General features: G+C 39.9%; 1 protein-coding gene across 3 annotated transcripts in view; it reads right to left on the bottom strand.

Moving 5' to 3' along the window:
- Positions 1-429: 429 nt before the first annotated feature.
- Positions 430-20,021, bottom strand: part of nfasca (neurofascin homolog (chicken) a) — an 81,510-nt gene continuing 61,918 nt past the window's right edge. For 2 of the 3 annotated variants that reach the window (XM_070837720.1, XM_070837729.1), the window contains 3 exons: positions 16,110-16,238; positions 13,817-13,886; positions 430-5,273 (listed from right to left, as the gene is read on the bottom strand). In XM_070837720.1, the coding sequence (XP_070693821.1) occupies positions 5,045-5,273; positions 13,817-13,886; positions 16,110-16,238 (428 nt within the window). In that variant the 3' untranslated portion in view covers positions 430-5,044. Of the gene's footprint in view, positions 5,274-13,816; positions 13,887-16,109; positions 16,239-17,793; positions 17,944-20,021 lie in introns of all 3 variants that reach the window. The other variant, XM_070837712.1, reaches the window with a different exon arrangement.

The following is a 20,021-nucleotide window of genomic DNA, read 5'->3' as shown; positions in this document are numbered from 1 at the left end:
CATCTTTGTCTTCATTGATCAAGAGGGCAGAGGCTGGTTTCGGCTGGGGTGGGAGGAGAGATCTACAACACCGTGCTGCAGTGGTCGCCAAATCAGTTAGTAACATCGAGATAGTGATTGTTGGCTGATTGCAGAATTAGCAAAAGCTGATGCCTGAAGAGTAATTTTAAACAGTGAGATGTATCTATGATGAACAAATGATCAGTCTTCAGACAAACATGTCTGTTGAGATGGAAGCTGCGCATTAAGCATTATAATCAACCTTTCAGAGAAAACCAACAGCTGATGACATCCAAAGTAACTGCTGCAATTATACACAAGGTCAGACAGAACACTTTTCCTGTCCTTAAAACTACAATAAAATGTTGAATATGCTTTGAAAGCATGACTAAAGCTCAGAGATGAAAAGAGAAACAAGCAATCAGGAGGTAGAGAAAAGGAGATAGCTTTACTATAAAGAAGGCGTCGCTAGCAGAAGTTGCAACATCTCATCATACACGCATACATGGTGAATATATTTATGCCATTTTCTGTTGAGTATGTACCTTACAAAAGCTGTTATTTTGCGTGTTGAAGCAAGACTTTGACAAGCTGCTCTGTTACACATGGTAAAAACAAGAAGATGCTTACATGAGAATTTCTTAAAAAAAGCCAGACAGCATGTGATCAATCATTAAAAAAATCCAGTTGCAAATCTTTGTATGTGCACCAGTAAAATTCTAGACTTTGCAGCATTTTGAAATTAAGAAAACACAAAGCTGTAAAACTGCACATTGACACTTTCTTTTTTTCCAAGGAAAGGTGAGCTGAGGCGATGCAGACAGTAGAAAGAAACGCTCGGCTCAGTGCACACCTGAAATCAATGTGCACAAACAAAAGGACAAGAAAAAAAGCACTGTGTATCAGCAAATATGCATAATTCTCTTTTCTTTGTTATACAGCCAGTTTACAATATTCCCCCATCGTGATCCACTCAGGGGAAAAGAGAAAGGCCATGTGGGAAGGGGGGGGTGCAGGTTTCCAGGACAAATCTATAAGAAAACACTTAAATACACAAGTCTAGAGAGAAAGTTTGGACCTAAGTTCCAAACAAATGTTTGATCTCTCAGTGCTTTTTCTTCCTGTTTTCTTCTATTTTCGCACCCGTCTCCTGTTTTTGTCAAGGTGTCTGTGCTCGGTGCTCAAACTAACAACCTCCTGTGGTCAAAGTTAGGGGGAGCATACTGTAAAACAATGGCATCAGAGATAACACCCGACTGATTAAAACTCAGAGGATATTGCCTTGAGTTTTGGCAGAAAGACATAAGGGAAGATGAGTTTCTCAAAGAGGGAATAAGACAGAGATGTTGTGTTTTTGGAGAATCAGACACTTTGTTTTGAAAGGGGTGAGAAATACCAGGCCAGAACTGTTTTTCAAAATGGCCGCCTGTCAACAGGACATAAGCTGTGTTCCATTTTAGGAGCCTTCTCCTTGGAAGACTGCAGTGTAAAAATGTAATAATGTCCATGAGGTCACAAGGTTTGGCTCCTCCAAATGTGCAGAATTACAAGCCATCTTTTGCCCAAATTTGGTCAGTTGCGATGTTGTGAGTTGACTGTGGGCCAAGCTCATGTTTGATTGTGCATTTAGGAGATCCTTGTTGACTTGAAATTGTATCAGATAAAGCAAATATAAAGCCTAGAGGGTTTTTGTTCACAGCCTGAAAATGCACAGACAGAATAATTTGAGCTTTAGTTCTGGTCTGTGTGAGGTTTGGCGAGACGAGCACACTCAACCTTCAGTCCTCTGAGGTGACCCCTGAAATGGAACTATTATGCCACAACAGGCATGTTAGGTGAAAGGCATTATGGGAAGGAGAAGTTAATGCAGTCTCAGAGAGATGACAAAATGTATAACAGTTTAAAGGAGGGGAAATTGTTCCAATACTTCAGCAAATGCATGTTTTTAGGCCTACTAGCAGCATGTGCGTGACAATGCTACAAACAGTATATTGCAGGAGCACTTACATCTTATTTACATCATAGAGAATCTAACCTATTCCTCTTTCACAATATAGAATCCAAACCATCACCAAACAAGTGACTGATAGACTTGCTACAGTACCATGTTTCACAATGTCAAAGTGAAAAGGGCAACATAGAGTGAAGGATGATTCTTGTTACTTTTTCAGAGTGCAAATGTTAGTCAAAGCTTCATTACAAAGGTGCATGACAGACTAAAGATGCACCTGTCGCATTTGCTTGGTGGATACAGATTCGTGACTTTTTGTTTCCTTTTCAGATAAAGCATTTTTCTGGGGAAATCGACTTTTAAATATTTACAAAGATAAGAGATTTTTTCAGGACCTACATGTACAGAATATATGTCAAATAAATGATAAGCAACAACATTAAATTTCTGTGGTGGAAAAGTTATGTTACATAAATCTGAATAACAACACAGAGTAACAATAATACAACATGAGTACGAGAAGAGCAGCACAATGGACAGATAAACATGAGCTTTTTCATGTAAGATGACAGGTTTTTTTGTTGTTATTCTGATTACAGCAGAAAAGCTATCTGCTACAAAAATATCTTGAACATACTGTTGTGTTTAATGCCTCTCATGATGAGCAATAACAGATTCTGGAGACATCTTTATTTTGGCTAATTCTGGTGTGAAACAACAAAATAAGTTGCTCAGAAATGTGTATATAACAATTATTAAATTAAGGACTATTATATTAATACTATCCACATAATGTAATAAATAGAAATATAAAATAAATATTTAAAATACAATGTGAACTCCAGTCACTAACTGCAGTAAAGATCTATTTGATTTAGGGTTTAATAGTGCTGTTGAGTAACAGGTAACTACAGCATGAGTGCCAAAATAATGTGGTCAAACCAATAATCATTGACCGTCAGTCCGTCAGTCTGCTAACAGAATGACTGTGTGACAAATATGGTTGTAGGACAAGTGAAATACTGAACATATGTACTTCTAAAAACTTGTTTTCTTTTTTCATTCTTTCTCTGCAAAAACTAAAAGGTAAGCTGATACATTTCATTTTAAAGGTGGCTGTGAATTGAATGTATATATTTTCATGCTGTAAATCTTGTAATTTAATTCAAGTATTCTATGCGGCCTTAACGCAGTGTTTTTTTCTTTATCATGATTAGCAAATGGACGGAGTTTATAAAAGCTATAAGGAAGGAAAGGTTTAGATCCCTCTGTGAAGGTGAGTTCAGACTAGTCAGGTTGCATAAAAAAGACACAACCACAAAAACTCATGAATTGAGCTGCAGTTGAAAATGTTCAGTTGAAACTGTTTCAACTTGAGCAAAACATTTGTGCCTATTCCGAGGCTTTATGACGCCAATTCATGAACATACAGAGACAGGAGACAAAGCAGAGAGGCCTGGAGGAAAGCTACAGAATAAACTAGATGTTGGTATGTATGGTGTTAGCTAGCTAACGTCTGTGCATTGGCTGTTTAAGGCAAATAAACACAGACTGCAAAGTATTTCAGTGGTGAAATTTATGCACAAAACACAAGGCAAAGATTTAGTCTGAACACACCTTAAAGAGCCTCTCATGCTGCATTCATGTCCAAGAGAACATTATATATCTCAGCTTACAGGAGCTAAAAACTATGTGCAAACTTTTAGGTCGGGATCCCAAACTTCAAGAATCCTGGCGTCACAAGCCTTTCTCACTAGCCTTTCCCATCATAACAGTTCATTATGTGATCATCATGTTGGATTGACGTTGCAATGTTTGGTTTGGTATAAACATATTTTCTGCTCACTTATTCCTTGTCCTTTGTCACAAGAAATAAGAAACCAAAGTCAAAAGTAACACAGAACCATTGGAGCTTAACAGCTCCAAATAAGTCCACCTGTCAACATTTGAACTGTTAACTGACCGTTGTTCCCATTTGACATGAATGCAGCATTAGCCTGCATGCTAACAAGGGAACTCACTGGGTTTGGGGTTTTTCTCAAGCAAATCTAACTTTCTCTCTGTTGCCATCCCATTTCTCTTGCGCTAAGCTACTACCATGCTCCAAAATAATTTTTTTCATCTTTTAAAAAACGGGATTCATCAACAACATACTGTAGTAGAGCTCGTTGCTTGTGACAGAAATAGCTCTTCTTGTGGCGGCCATTTTGAATATCTGCACTGCAACATTGGATTAGAGGTAAGAAAGACATGTCTACCACATCGTACAAGGCAAAGTGAATAAAAGCATGTGATTTAGCCTGAAAGTGGTAAAAAAAGAAACTCAAAATGTGTACTTTTACTGACCAGATTAAACCCAAAATGGTATGGAGGAGGTGATAGTGCATAGTTTTGCAGGGCACTAAAATGTGTGCCAGGACTGTATACAGCACTCATTAAGATTCAATGACTCGTCTACCAGCTGTGGAAAAACTAAAATCTTTCATTGCGTAAATATCAATATGATAAACATATCTGCCGGCATCCTGTTGAGTTTGATGGTTAGAAGCTGATATGTTGCAGGACGGGGCCAGTGTTCGTGTGAGGGACCTCTTGTGTGTACTGTACTGGGATGCTACACGAGGTATGAGGGGTGTATCGGGAAGGAGAGCACGGACACTGAAAATGTTCGGAGCAGAAACGAACCAAAGTAAAATCTCTAAAGAACGCTTGTTGATGTGTCCAAGAGCTGAAAGCTGCCCCGAAGGCACACTTAAAGTCTGTGTGGGTGAAGGGCAGGCAGAACGCAGAGGAAAACCAGCACTGTCCACTTTGTCCAAACGTCACCTCCAAGGGGCCAATTTCTTAGAGTTGGAAACATAAAATAAAGGCTTGTGGTCTAATTCCACTCCCATGTTCCCCTGTTACTTTATCTGCAGAGGAAAGCCTACACAGTCTCCAGACAGGCCCTGCTGCATTTGTTCTGTGTTTAATGTGTTTCATATATTAATATATTCATGTGTTTGTGTTTGTGTCTGGTGTATGGTGTCGTGGTTGGTTGTAACGGCCTCAAATCAGAGGGTGCCACTGAGTTCCCCGTGTGCTGCTACAGTGCTACGCTAGCGAGTAGATGGCATTGACGGGCGAGGTGGCCTCGGAGCTCTCGTTGCCCTCCGTCTCGTCCTTGTCCTTCTTCACCGTGTACTGGCCGATGAAAGAGCCGTCCTCATTGAACTGGCCGTCACCGGCCTCACCGTATTCCCCCAGGCTGTCGTCGCTTTCCTTCACGTTGCCGTCCAGCGACGTCTGGCTGCCCTGCAGAGGCTTGTTGTCCTCGTCGCTGCTACAAAAGTAAATGAGGAGGAGATTGAAGGTTAAAATGAGAGCAGGATGTTGTCACTCAGGGTCAGCAGGAGTTCGGGATCCTGGCATAGGTTAAAAGGGGAAAGTAAGAGGTTATGGGGATTGCAGGTAAAGAAATGATGTTAATTCCATACTTCCAGCTTTTCTGTTCACAACTCTTGGTCAAGTGACTGAATGTTCAGGTCACCTTGTGAGACTAGAATTTTTATTTTTGAAATTCATTTCTTTTCCAGATTTTCCTTAAAGCATGGGTTCGAATATTGCAAATTCTATATTAATACAGTACTCACATGATATTTTTTATTTAGAAGATACACATATAGATCTCCGTGTTTATTCTTCCCAGTCATACACTGTGAGTGATGGGGGCAAAACCCACAGTCTTTGTTCTATGACAAGATACGATCTTAAGATCCACTGAAGCTAATATGGGACTAATATTGGGTCCATCAAATCAAATGAATATTGTCCTCTGTTGTGTGGTGGGTTGCAGGTGTTTTCTTGCAGTCCTAAATTTAAGGGAAATTTAGGAAAGCAACAAACTTGCTCGCATTGGGTTATTTTTTGTCAGTCTAATCTGGCAACACTGACACTGACACCAGGTGGAATTAGTCAGACCCTCAGACACGAGACTGCTGAATCCTCACATTAACTTCAGCTGAACTTCAGGTGGCCTTTTTAGACGAGGGAGAGATTTTGTCCCTCGTCCCTCATAATAAAGTCAAGCTTCAATCATGACCAGCGTGGACAGAAGAAATGATTACATTTCTTTCAATGTACATGTGGCATGTGAGTATTGTAACAAGACAGACATCACAAAATCCAGACCTATCCTTTAATAACATAGCTGCATTTGCCTTTTATGCCAAAGACACTTGTTGATTTATGGGTAAAAGTTGATTTTGCAGAACACTATGCAGTATTTGCCTCTACACTTTTAAAAGCAACCCTGTTTCCCGAAAATTATGTTCATATGAAACTGCTTTGCACTGACATGTTTTATAGGAAATGTAGTTCTGCCTTGAGTAAGCTCTTTCAGCATAACATTGAATGTATTTGCAAACTGTTCCCTGCAAATACAATCTATATTCACTAAGGTCACTGTCAATGTATTTCATTTGTTTTAGCCTCTCCCTAGTCTTAGCCAAACCCTAATCCTAACAACATGGACACAGGACAAGAACTCCAGCCTGTCGGTGCTTGAATTTTCCCTGACAACCTTGCCCTTATGACTGTACGTTGTAAGACCATCACACTTCCTGAACTGGAAATTATACTTATACTGGTGAAAATATTCCAGGCAGTAATTACATTTCCTCCAAAACGTATCAGGCGAAGCGAACAAGTACACAATATTTTGCAAGAAACAGGGGTGATAAAAAGAGATAAATACTGTCCTCAAAAATTCAAATAAGACATTTGCCATCACATGCTAAATGGTGGCCATATTTTGACATGAGACCTAAGCATGAAAACTCCACTGCGCCTCGTTTGTGGAGCTGTGCTTGATCTCAGTTCAGAGCATGGCTACAACTCTGATTTTAAGGGGAAGAGAACTTCATGCACAAGGAGAAAGAGCTACAGACTAGCATTAGCTTTGTTTCTCAGATCAAGCCAGTAGCACAAGAGCAAGAAATGCATGTGAAAAATGCAAAATTGAGATATTTTTCTTTGGAGCTTCTCTTCTCTGATCATGTCAGTGCATTGCCTTTCATGGTTACCAAGCATTCCGTATTCACATTCCCTTGGAGAGGACAGAATCTACATTTTAACTTAAGTACAAATGGACCGCAGCAGACACAGCACAAACAAAACCTGACACAATTCAAATCCAGTAAATTCAACTCTAATTGAACCTAAAATCCTGTATTTATTTTTTCAGTCCACAAAGAAATCATTCAGAGAGCAAGAGACAGTGAGAGAAGCAGATAGAGTGAAACAAAGGACACTGTCATAACGGGCTGACGTGTAATATGGTGAAGTGATGAAAAGATGTTACACATAAGATAAAAAGAGAGGGAGTTGAGGATATGGGAGTGGTGGATAGACGTGAGGGGAAGGGTGTCATCTTTTTATCAATTACAATGCCACATGAGAGGGAGAATCATTGGTGAAAGACATTTAACACTACACAGTGCAGTCTGTAAGTGTGAGGACTGTGACACCGTTTTTGCTGGGTTGGCTCCAGCATGCTGGATGTGAAAGTCTTTGATGGAAAAACATGAACAGTTTAACTCAGGTCTTGTGACTCACTTGGCTAGTCAACAGTGTCTTCGCTGTCTTGCTTCGCTGCTTCAGCTCAATGCTTAAGAGTCAGACAAAAGCAAAAGCATGCTGCATTTCCACTTGGTTCAGTTAATTTGCAGTAGTTTTCAGATATTCATCTTTGAGATTATTGCCTCAACCTCAAATCAATGGAGAACTGAGAGAAAAATCAACAGCGACTTTTGTGGGGAAAAAAATTGTTGTACAAGGTTTATATAGATCATTGGATTATGAAATACCTTGAAATTCAAGTTTAAAGTCAGTACCTCATACTCATTGTTTCCTTTTCACATCCAGTGTGCTGGTTTTCAGAGCCAACACAGCTAAACTGTGTCACTGCGTATCATCATATTTACAGACTACAGCGTAAATGTATTTGTAAAGAAAGAAAAGTGTTGCTCTTAAAAGCGGCCAGAGGGCCAGTAAGTTGTCGATTGAGGTGCGGATGCCCTCATGACTCATCAATACAACAGATGCAGTGAGCAGTAAGGTGAGCAGCACAGCCGCTGGCAGATAGGAAGTGGCTCTATGGATCGATGTCCTTTGAGTGTGCCAGGAGTAAATCAGAAGGACATCTCTTAATGCTCCAGTGCCACTGAAACGTTTCAAGATTACATCTTTAACAGCTAATTAAAGGAATGTGGCCAAGAGGCAGAGTCTTTTTCAAACTGTTTGCCCCAGTCGCATTTGCCAAGCTTGCTTTCATTTGTTGACCATACTGCACCAGCAACTTCAGTGAGCTGGGGGGAGCCTTTTATTTCAGTGACTTCAAAATGTCTTCAGAATGAAAGAGGGCAGAGACGGGAATGATTCAATTATCTGATTAGGTGATTTTTTTTTGAGTAGAAGAGCAAAGGTGGGGGAAGTAACTTAGAAAATGGAAGTGAGTTTCTGATAACCTTCCTTGCATAGCAAAACGTAAACCCGCCCATCTGCAGCATTCACAAAATCTCATGAAAATGACACAGATTAGTATGACTATAGAGTCAAGAAGTCACCTCTCTGTGTTTTCTGTTTTTTTGCTTCAGCTTAACTTGACAGATTTGTACTGGCAACTTTGTGTGACTTTGTTTATATCCAACATCGGATTAACCAAGCTTCGATATAGTTTAATTTGATGGATCAAATGTATTAGGATGTAATGTACAGACGTTTATCAATTCAAATGCACCGCAAATGAGTAACAGCAGATGAAATTTTCTAGAGCAGGATTAAGAGGACTAAGGTGGTGATACAGGGACACTGTTCCTTTCATACCTTTCAAGAGACCTTTGGACGAATGAGGAAAATAAGAGACAAAAAAACACAGACATAGAATGGGGTGAGTAGAACAGAAAGACAGTCATCAGACAGATGGATAACCAGACATGCTAAATAAACAGATACTGAAAAAGGATGTCTAACATTTTCAGTGTAGGGAGATGAGGATCAACATTAGCATTTATCTTTGCTAAGGCTGGAGGCAAGTCATTATAATTCTAATGATATAAAAGAAATCCAAGGGCCATCATTTCTATTAGTTATAATCACTCTAAAATCACTAATTCCTGCTATATTGAAACCTGCGACTTCACTATAGCAAGAGATTGACAGGGCAGGAACACAAGCAGTCAGACAATCAGACAGATTGTAGCAGAGCAGAATTCTAATTACTACAAACATCATGATTTATGTGATAAAATACCACTTTCTTGTCTGGATTGTGAGCAAGCCAACAATTTATCCAGATTATATTATATCACTTTAGGTGGAGGTTAAACTGGATTTATAATCCTTCATTACACAGGAAATCTGTGTCTGCACAGGTCCAAGTTGAAGCACAAAGTAAGTCTTCAAGCTGTGTCGACAGATCGGGTCATAATTTTACTGCTCACCTTTGTTTTCTCTTCCAAATAAATTTGGTTAACCTGAAGGTTTGTTTACAACCTGTATGACATTCGAAGTGCTTGTATTTCCTGCCTCATCTGCTTTTAAGCAATTAGCTTAATTAATTACAGTGCTGATGGCTAACTACGAAAATAAAGGTGTAATAAATCGTACAATACACTAAACTATAACATACCATGTGTTTTTTATGCAGGCTGACAAGTGAAACAATTATCAATCTTAGAAGTTAACTATTGGTATTATAGTTAATGATGTTTACTTCTTACACAGTAACCACTAAAGAGCTACTGAAAGTAGACAGAATGCAAAACAAGATGGAGAAAACAGGAGACGCTATGCACAGAAGAGATATTAAGTATTTTCTACTTTCAAGATTCATGGATCCATGGTCATAGTTATTTCTGATTGGATCTTTGAAGTGTTTTTTAGTCTTTTGTCCTCCAAATCTTCTCCAGTTGTTGCCTAAATCAGTTCCTTAGGGGTGTCAAATTGTGCCAGACATAGATCCTGCCCCCTGCACTCAGTACAACCCAAATTGATTTCCCTTGCCATCTCTCTGCCCATGCACCTGGTGGCGGATGCTTTTTAAATGTCAGCCAGTGGAGGAAAAACAATGCAATTAACCTCTAGAAGGGTGAAAAACATGTTAGTGCTTTAGCTGGAACAAAAAAGGTGCAAGACCTGACATACTGTTCACTCAGGCTGCTTTCTGGGATCACTACGCCTCCTCTTACTGTTGGAGCAGCTGATCCGTTAAGAGCCTGATGTGGTTATGGGGACGACTGCTTCTCTGCTCGTTTATTTACAGGATAAGGTTCGAGACGAGGTCTTCTAAGAAGTCAATACGCGAGGCACAGGCAACACTGCATAATATTACATTACCAGTTGATGTTATGTTAATGTTGCTCCGATGTTGAGCTCAATAAAGAGCAGCTTCAAGCCACAAAATAAAACAATAAATGAAATGCTCAGTGCGTTTTAATTGAGGTTTGCCTCCTAATGTGCTCTTTCCATGTGACTCCATGAGGCTGGCCCAAGGCTGTGATTAACCAGAGGCAGGTTTATATTTAGTCCTGAACCTTTGCACAGCCCCACAGAGCCTCAGAAGCTGCAATACTATGTTCTGGCAGATAATGCATCTTGCCTAGGATATAATTTCCCTTCACCTTGGCCTACCGTGAATTACTGTGTAATAATGTTATTTTCTATCAAGTAGCAAGTATGGAATTTTTAAAAAACAACATTTATCAGCTGGGTGATGGTAGATATTTTATTCTATTATAGAGTATGTCACCATAGTGTAAAATGTTAAAAGTTACACACAGCTCCATTACAAAAAAAAAAAAAATAGTGCTCTATTCGAACAACTGAGGGTCTCTAGCAGTGATCCAGCCAGGCCATCTCATAAAAAAAGAAAAGAAAAATAAATATAGCTGACTGATTAACCCATTGTATCTGTGCATATGTATATAAGTAAACAGAAACACTAAAGGGACAATTTCACAAGTTGTGCTAACTGACCGACACTATAGCTGCATTTATTGTGCGTCTTAAAATGTTTAATGCTCTCTTGTAAGTTTATCGTATTCATTCTGTTTAAGTGTTCAATGGTTTATTATTTTCTAAGTCAAGGTGTCCAGGTGTTCATGTCTATGAAGCGTTGCAATAAACATACACAGTGACTGATGCATGGCTCTATCATTTACTGTAACTCTGTGTGTGTCACTTGAATGTGACACACTCATTCAAGTGATGGAACCAGAACGCTCCGGAGCCAGAGAGCGCTGGCCTTGTTTTCAAATGAACAAGTCTGAAGGTTAGGTTGAAATGGAGATGGAGTTTGGTTGATTATTGGATTGACAGTTTGACACCCATAAAGGAGCCTGGCACTTATCTGGATCCTGTCCATCTCTCTGCTAAACATATTTAATCACTATGATGTCAGATACTTTCTATAAAAATTCTATCACATTGTTCAAATGGTGCTTTAAAACTAAAGCAGGCCAGTTGGACTGATATTGCTGACATCATGAATGAAAACTATGCACTCTTTGTAGACTGACCAAAGAGCCAGCAATGCGTCATTTAAGCAGATTGTCCTGCTTGATCTCTCCAAATAAGCTACACCTTATCCACCCCCCATCCTCCCCAGCTCAGGGGAAACATCTGCTCCCCCCAACATGCACAGGCCAAGAGAGATGCCGTGCCGAAACCAAAGTACCTGTTCTCGTTTTCGTTCCTGTCAGGGACAGATGACCCATTTCAGCGTGGGGGAAAGAGAGGGACGAGACGTAAGGACACAGGGGAGATAGCAAGACAGGAAGTGTAGAGAAAGAAAGAGGAAGGAGGGAGGACAAGCTCCACATGACACATGCATGTAAATCCTTGCATGCACACAAACGCAGATACACATATAGAGCTGAGTGGACTTGAGGGATTAGCACTGGGGATGGAGACTGGGTCAGAATCAAAGTAAAGCAATGACCTTGACTGTAAGAAAGGGGCTGGGTGTTAATGTTAGACTCATTACTGATTCAAAAACACAAAGATCTCACATACTGGAGATGGATTAATCACTCAGAATTAAGCACAACGGCACAGGACAACTCGGGTGATAATAAATGCTGATCACACCTGTTTTAAAAACTGGACACTGATATAGAGCCAACTTTTGAATTTGAATGTTATGAGATGCACTGCTGTGTCAATCAAAGACAGTCATTTCACACTTTTAGAAAAGGCATTTTGCATCAAAGCAGAGCTACATAGTGATAAGATACAGCCTGTGAGTACATTCTCTAGTGCTTTGGATGTGTATAACATAGATAGTCATAGTCTGGATACTATAGAAGATAGCTATGTGGATATGTGTGTGTATATAGAGAGAGAAATAGATATATGGCTCTTCCTGGAGTCATATAGTCTTTTCATCAAAAAGGTCCAATTTAGAGCTTTTTCTCATTGTAGTGTTTACAATTAAAGATAACATTTCAGTGCCACTCGCACACAGCTGAGTTAGAGCATATACATCTTAGATTTAAAAAGCAGGTTAAATTCAACATGTTTTTAGTCAAAGTGGACAGAAAAAGACAGAAAAAGAGTCATTCTTCACAAAGAAGAATGAAGCCACAGAGATCAGTGGGACCTGGAGGGAGCAAAAGACATATCACTTACCAAAAAATCTGTACAGACACTTTCCACAGTAGATAATGTACATGGCAGAATTATGGCCTACTCTATACGTCCAATTATTCTTCTAAAAGTCCACTGCACAACACAACTACTTCACACGTGGCAAGGTTTAAGAGCTGGTGTCCAAATTTACAAAGATGGTGTTTGAGTGGCAATTTGATCATTGGACAGCGGGGTGGCATCGTGTCCCAGTTGCTTGAGCTGGAAAGCTTTAATCTATGCAGCTCTGTCCACAGCCACATTTTCAAATGGGTCCACGAAAGTGTCAGTCGAATAGGAAAAGGATTCTACAAAAAAATTGCATTTGAATGGTTGCTAAGATGTTGGGACAACAAAGGATAGATAGACTATTTTGACAGATACATCTGGTCTTAACAGATTCTAACTCTTTCCTGTTGCCTCCACTGGTATAAATAGTAATATAAAATAGTAAATAGTCAAATTTAGTGCCTTTTTGAAAAGCTTCATTCTGTGGTAGAAAATAGAAGTGCTGAAGACGAAAAGATGTGTTTTCTAAATGTTTCCACATTAGTGTTGGAAAGAGCCCTTTTCACCAACATTCATTACCAATTATAATCACACCTGTGGGACTAATCGATCACGGCTGGCATCTCTGTGCTCAAAAACTCCTTCATAATCGAACCGTTGTCTCATCTGATTTGCATTTCTGAGATGAAAACCCTTCGCATGACTTGCCGGTAACAATGCTGCATCTCGCAACAATAATGGAGGACTTTCTTAACAGACAAAGTCTTTGAGTAAAGACTCTCCTCAAGAGATCTCATATCCGCTACAATATCTAAAGTTAGCTGGAAATGGACACCATCCCAATTAGACAATTCTAAATGAGTTTTTATTTGTCAAAAAGAGCTTGAAGCTTCCCTGCTGTGTCAAGAAATAGCAGGTTGTTGGGATTTAGTTGTTTAAAGGATATAATGTTCAACATGTTCTGTACTGCAGCTGAATTTTATGGTCTCTGCTACGTAGGTTTCATAAAACATACAGATGAGACATGGCAATACTAATGAGCAATTATACAACCTAATCCATTTAGCACATATTCCACAGACCACTAAAGACGTTTCATTTCCAAGGCCAGCATTCACACAAAGCTAGCCACTGATGTAAGGTGGTACAGCTGTAACGCAGGCTGAGGGGAGTCTGTCTGATTATACTTACTGGTAATCAAATGATCCATCCTGATCTTTCTGATCTACTGGGTCCAAGGGGAGATCTTTTTTGTCACGGACTGAGGAGACAAGAACAAAAGAAATATTTTCAGCACTTCACCGAGATCTCCACTGACACGTCATGGTTAGATTTTATAACCAAAACCATCCACAGGTTAAGGGGTTCCTGGAGTTAGTTTCCTCAAGTACGTCTGTTAGTCCTCATCTGGTTATTCCATTAGATATATTCGTATAATATACTGTAGATTTGTATATAGACTTCATTCATTAAAGTGTTAACCAACAGCTAATGCTGTGTCCCAGTTCCACAATTCCATATATATATATATATACAAATGTGTGTATGAATATATATATATATATGTGTGTGTGTGTGTGTGTGTGTGTGTGTGTGAGTGTGTGTATGTACGTATCACTGTGCACTAACAGAAGTGAAATGAAACTTGGAACACAGCACTCTTTTTAAGAGAGTCACAAGCCTGTTTTAGTAGCAGTTGTATAACATTGGGTTGGGCTGTGTCAACTGTGTCAGTGCTTCGGTCAGTACTTCAGTCTGGTATAATCCTTATTTGACTTAGTTCATCGCTGGTTGTTAGTTCTTAACTTTAACATCATTACAATTAGGCACCCACCTAGATACTTTGCAAAACCGGTCACGCAACCACCACCTAGACATTATAGAAACTGCAAAACATTAACATGACTCTAATTTCTGTTTTTTTACAAACCAATGAATTATCAAATACAGAAACTGAGCATCACTGTTGCATAAAGATTGTATAATTATCATCTGAACAAGGACAAGTAGTAATTTTTGCATATCAATAATTGTTGGGGATTACTAAATAGATTGACTGTGACTGTGTGTTAGACAAAATATTCAACAAAATCCATAAACACACAAACTTATATTCTGTTCTGTCAGACATCCTATTTGACATGTAAGTGCATCTTAACCTGGTAAATAGCAGACAATTGCTATTTTTCTTTGGCACTGTGATGACCTGCAGTTTTTATTTTCCAGCTCATTAAAAACAGACACTGACATTTAGAATAATCTGCTGTTTTCCATTTAAGCAGCCACACAGGTTTCTGCACTTCCACAGTTAGAAGAACATTTCTATACATTTTAACAACTTCTATTACTAACCAAACGTTACACTATTAACAGCTGTTTAGCACAGTGGCTAGTAACGGACTAAAGTATGAAACATATATCTTCAAAATTAATGACTAAAGCCTAAATATCACACTAAATATTATAACATATTATGATTTTGAGTTTTTGGATCAATTCAGTAAACTGAATCAATTCACTCGCTCAATTTTGCTCCTGATTAAAGTGCAAACTGCTAAAATTGACTCTGCCAAAGATTCACCACCTTATCGTGGTGAGGGAGTTTGCGTGCCCCTGTAACCCTCTGAGCTGTTGTCAGGGGCATAGCCGAGTGTAGGGTCTCCAAGGAAAAGTGGTTCTAGAGGAGGGACGAGACTGAGAGAGAGATTCAAAAAACCCTGTATGAAGCAGACCCAGAAGAACTGTGTTCCCTATCCCAGGTCAGGGAAACCAGGGACCTCTCCTGGAGCCAGGCATGGGAGTGGAACTATATGGTGAGCATCTGGTATCTGAGCTCAACAAGAAGTAGCAATGTGGAGCAGCTGCACCACATGCTAAGGCGGGTTCCTGGGCGTGCAGACCCAAGGCTTCACAGACTGGCTCTAAGGACATGCAATGTCCACTATCTGGTGGGGAAGGAGCCAGAGGTGCTGCAAGCAGTACGAGCAGTACGAGCTAGATTTAGTTGGGCTGCTGGTGGACACCAGCGGTGAAGAAGGCTGTCAGGCTGAAGGAGGAGGGGTTGGCCCAGGGGTCTCCTTGAGCAGCAGACCGGTACCAGGTCCAGTTAACAAAAGTGAGAGCTGTGTCTGTATTCCGGGCACAAACTCAAGCATGTTCTCTGCCAAGACTGTCCCTTGCCACCAATTCTGTTTGTGAAATTCAAGGACAGGATCTCAAGGCACAGCAAAAGTGAGGAGAGCATCCGTTTTGTGGTGGTCATGACATAGCATTCACATTGTTAAACAATCCACAAGATGCAAGTTTCTGTGTTAAAAACATCAAGTTCACTACTGAAATAAAACTTTTAAATAGAACTTTACAGTGGGAAAAATATTTCAGTGGCTCAACTTTCTACTCCATTGATGTTGTTCCTGTCCAACAGATGGCTCTGTAGGGCTAACATTGGTCGTCTAATGGGTATCAAAGCCATGTCAGGTCTTACCTGGATATTTGCCCCCACGACTCCTCTTAATGAAGCAGACGATGAGGAGGATCAGAATGATGAGGGCGATGGCACACATCAAGCCAATGAACCAGCCTTGAGTGGCTATATCCACCTGGTCTATGTAAGCTGGAGACATAATCACAACACACAAACACAGGGTGGGACAGGAGAAGAGAGAGAAGAGTGGTAACACAGTGAGTCACAGCCAGCACATCATACAATCTGCTTTCATCTCAGAGCGCTCAGCAGAAGTCAACAACTCAGAACCAACATCTCAGTATTTGCTCTCAGACTCATATCCAGGGAGATGTTGTTCAAATAAATACCATCCATAACAATAAGGTGTTTGTCTTCTTTTCCATTACACAGTGTGTGAATTTTAATCAGAATAGCGTGGGCGGTTAATTCCAATACACTCAGACAGATTTCAGCACAACCTGAGAGAACACACATGTTTTGACAGCTGCCAGAAATTGTCACTCTGATAGTTTATAGATATTAGCACTGGATTTGAACAAATGAGGACGGCAACACTTTTAATGTTCAATTACAAATGTGCAGATTCAAATCAAAACTCCAATGATTGATGTCCAATTATAGGAGGTCTCACGTGCCAGAACAGACAAAGAAAGTGAATCTTGTGATAGCAGCAAAGTGTTATTTCTGTTTGCTAGGAATTAGACAGGAAATGGTCCCAATAGCCAGCTAGCTAAAATAGGGTTTTAGCTCATGTAGCTGTGGCCATAGCTGATGGACAACACCTACAGTATAACAATCATCCTACATGTGTGGAACTATCACTGTTAAAGGCAAATTGTTCAGTTACTGATACATCTGATTGATTTTATGTTTAAGTAGTTAGGGTTAAACATAAGGATAAACTATTAAGCATTCAGAGTGCAAAATGTTGGATGTGCATAACAAGCGCTGAATCAGTTAATCTCCAAATTTTTGTCAGATCGTAAAGCAGCTACAAGGAAGCTTTTAAATGGTTATGAAACAGCCTTACTTAACACTGATGCCTCTACATGAAGTACATAAGCAAACAGCTTCTATTAAATTGAGTTCAGCAGGCCAAGTTAGCTTTATACTTCCCGCTGAACAGGGCCAAGATGGGTGCAATGACAGGGAATGTATTTTATGTGCATTCTGTGCAGATCTAGTTCATCACAATCATCTAAATATATTTGTATAAAACAAATGCAGAGCAACTGTCCATCATAATTACCATCTTAAGCTGCACAACAATATATATAACTTACACTCATTATGATACTTATCATGTCCATGCAAACTAACAAAAGAAGATCAAAGAAGAACCTTGACTTTTTTTCTCATCCTGTGAACAATCTGTGGGCATTTACTTGTCAGAACATGTGACGAGGACATTTGAGTTGTGTAGACAGTCACAAGGAGTCTGAATATTCACAAAGTTCCATCTCATCAAAATGTAACTTTCACTTGCACAAGACAGCCAAGTTTGAGTTTGATAACACAGAGGGGTGATGCCTTTTCCCCACTGAGTTTTCCTTTGGAAGAACATACATGGTAACAAAAAACAAACCATAAAAACTCACCCTGCTTTGACTGAGTTACCGTAGATACTATTACTGACAGACTTGCACCCAGAGTAGCCCACCTGGCTGGAAACGGGGTTCCACCTGGCCAGGTGGGGTCTCACCTGCTTTGGTCTTAAAGGTGATAGATTTGCTGCTGATGCTGTTGAGCTCATGGGAGTAAACCCTCAGATGGTACTTGGCGCCTGCGATCAGATCCGCCACTGTAATGGGGGGCTGTTGTTTCACTGGTACAACTTTCATCGTCTCGTCGCCTTGGAGAAACAAGAAAGGGGCCAATCACACTCCAGGGGGTGTGGCCTTTGTTCCACAGAAAATGCTGTGCTTACTAGCAAAGGTCACGGCATCACAATGCTTTGCAGGGAGACTGTTTCCTCTAAGTGATAGCAGGGTTACTGAAGTGAATTGAAACGGATAACAATGCAGTGCCAATCCCCATCGATTCATTAACCTCTTTACAGTATAGAAGCATACACATGATGCACTTTAGAACCATTATACGTAATGTATGAGGTGAAACACTTTGAAGCTCAGGTCAGCTGATGTATTCTGCTTCAGTTTTCCTATTTCATGGCTCCAAGACTACATTTTCTCTCAAGGGAATATAACAAGGGGCAGGTATTCCTTGATGCTAAACTACTATAAAATATACATCTCACATAACTAAACTGCCCCATGAATTCGCTGCTGTGCACCATGTTTCGATCAGGTTGAATTTAAATTGACCAGAAATTGACAGAACTTTCTTTGGTCTTGAGTAACATCAGGGTCTAAGGTGGCAGAGCATTGTTTGTCTCAATTATTCACACTCCCACACTTATCTCCATGAGGTCAAAACAAAAAACAGCGACAACAACCTGTGTCTTTCCAGGGGAAAGATACGTCAGTCGTGACACGGCCGAGCATGACTATAAGCATGGCTCTGAGATTGCAGTGAGAGGAAAGGGCAGCATGAGGTGGTGACATCATGCACCATGCTATCAACCATTTCAACACGTTGATCTCATCCAGCAGAGCTCATTCCTTAAACCAGCCAAACAAAATGCCTAATGCAGACAGAAGAGAAGACATGCCAGTCTATTTTACATATAGCATTATAAGTACAACAGTAAATGTCATTTAAGTACCTTACTAAGACAAAATTCTGCATCTTTAGACCACATACCATCACGCCATCAGTCCCATATGTTGTTATAATGTTTCTGTTGATCAAGTATACAGCACTCGTCTTTGCAGTGACTTACAATCTGCAGTATTTGCTGTAGCTTCAGGGATCAACACAAGTGACTACACCTAACCATTTCTACACATTTTCACAACAAAGAGAAGAAATGTGATTATTGGAGATTATTAATGTGGACTCATTCCTCTGTATTTGTATCCTTCTCTGACAAATTTCAAATTCCATTTTAAAAGACTTTGTATTTGTGATTTTGTGTAAAATAACCTGACCATGGTTACTGCTGGCTTTGGTGATGGCACAACAAAAGATTTAAGGTGGGAGCTTAATAACTTGACAGTCCGTGTGCTTATGTTCCACTGCATTGCTGAATTGTTAAATGTACAAGAAGAGCAGCAATTCTGAAATAACAAGTATACAAATAATGACAGTCTCAGCTAAAGGCAGGCTAAAAACAATGAGAAGGGATGGATTTACCTGTACTCTAATAGTTACTCTTACTCTTACAGTCACTTAAGATTAAATTTGAGCAGTTTATCCTCTCACTTTTACTACATGATGCAAGTTATTTGAAGACAACAACTCTTTTCACAAGCATTTTGTGAGAACAAGTTGGAATGTAAATCTGTGCATAATAGCTGAGTACACAGTACATGTACAAATTATAGCACTTTTGTCAAATCACACAAAGCATGTCCATTTATCTTCTAGTTTTCTTCTCTTATGCCACCAATCACCTAAACGCTCCTCTGACAGACATGCAGAGACTCCTGAGTCACAGTCAGGAAGACAGGGGGAGGATGAAGGGATGATGATGGGAGGTTGGGGAGTGTCAAGGGCTCCCTGCCACTCTTTCTTAGAGTCAAAGCTTTCAGATTTGACCTTGGAGAACAGGGGATGGGTGGGAGGGGTGGAGACCATTAGATCAGTCTCATCATCCCCCTCTCCTCCCTCCCTCTCTCCCTTTCTCTTTCTGTTCACATTCAGACATCATTAAGAATTAAAGCCACTGCCCAAGTACATGAAAAATACATCCTCCCTTCTTTCCGTCCATGATCAAAGATCCCAGACTGTTGCATTGATAGAGAACAATTACAGAGAGCCTAGAAATGCCACATTATACAATCTAAACCAGCTCCAGGATTCCAGAAT

This window comes from Pempheris klunzingeri, chromosome 2 (assembly GCF_042242105.1).
Source record: "Pempheris klunzingeri isolate RE-2024b chromosome 2, fPemKlu1.hap1, whole genome shotgun sequence".
In the NCBI taxonomy this organism is placed as follows: Eukaryota; Metazoa; Chordata; class Actinopteri; order Acropomatiformes; family Pempheridae; genus Pempheris; species Pempheris klunzingeri.
This window is presented reverse-complemented; position numbering and strand designations above follow the sequence as displayed.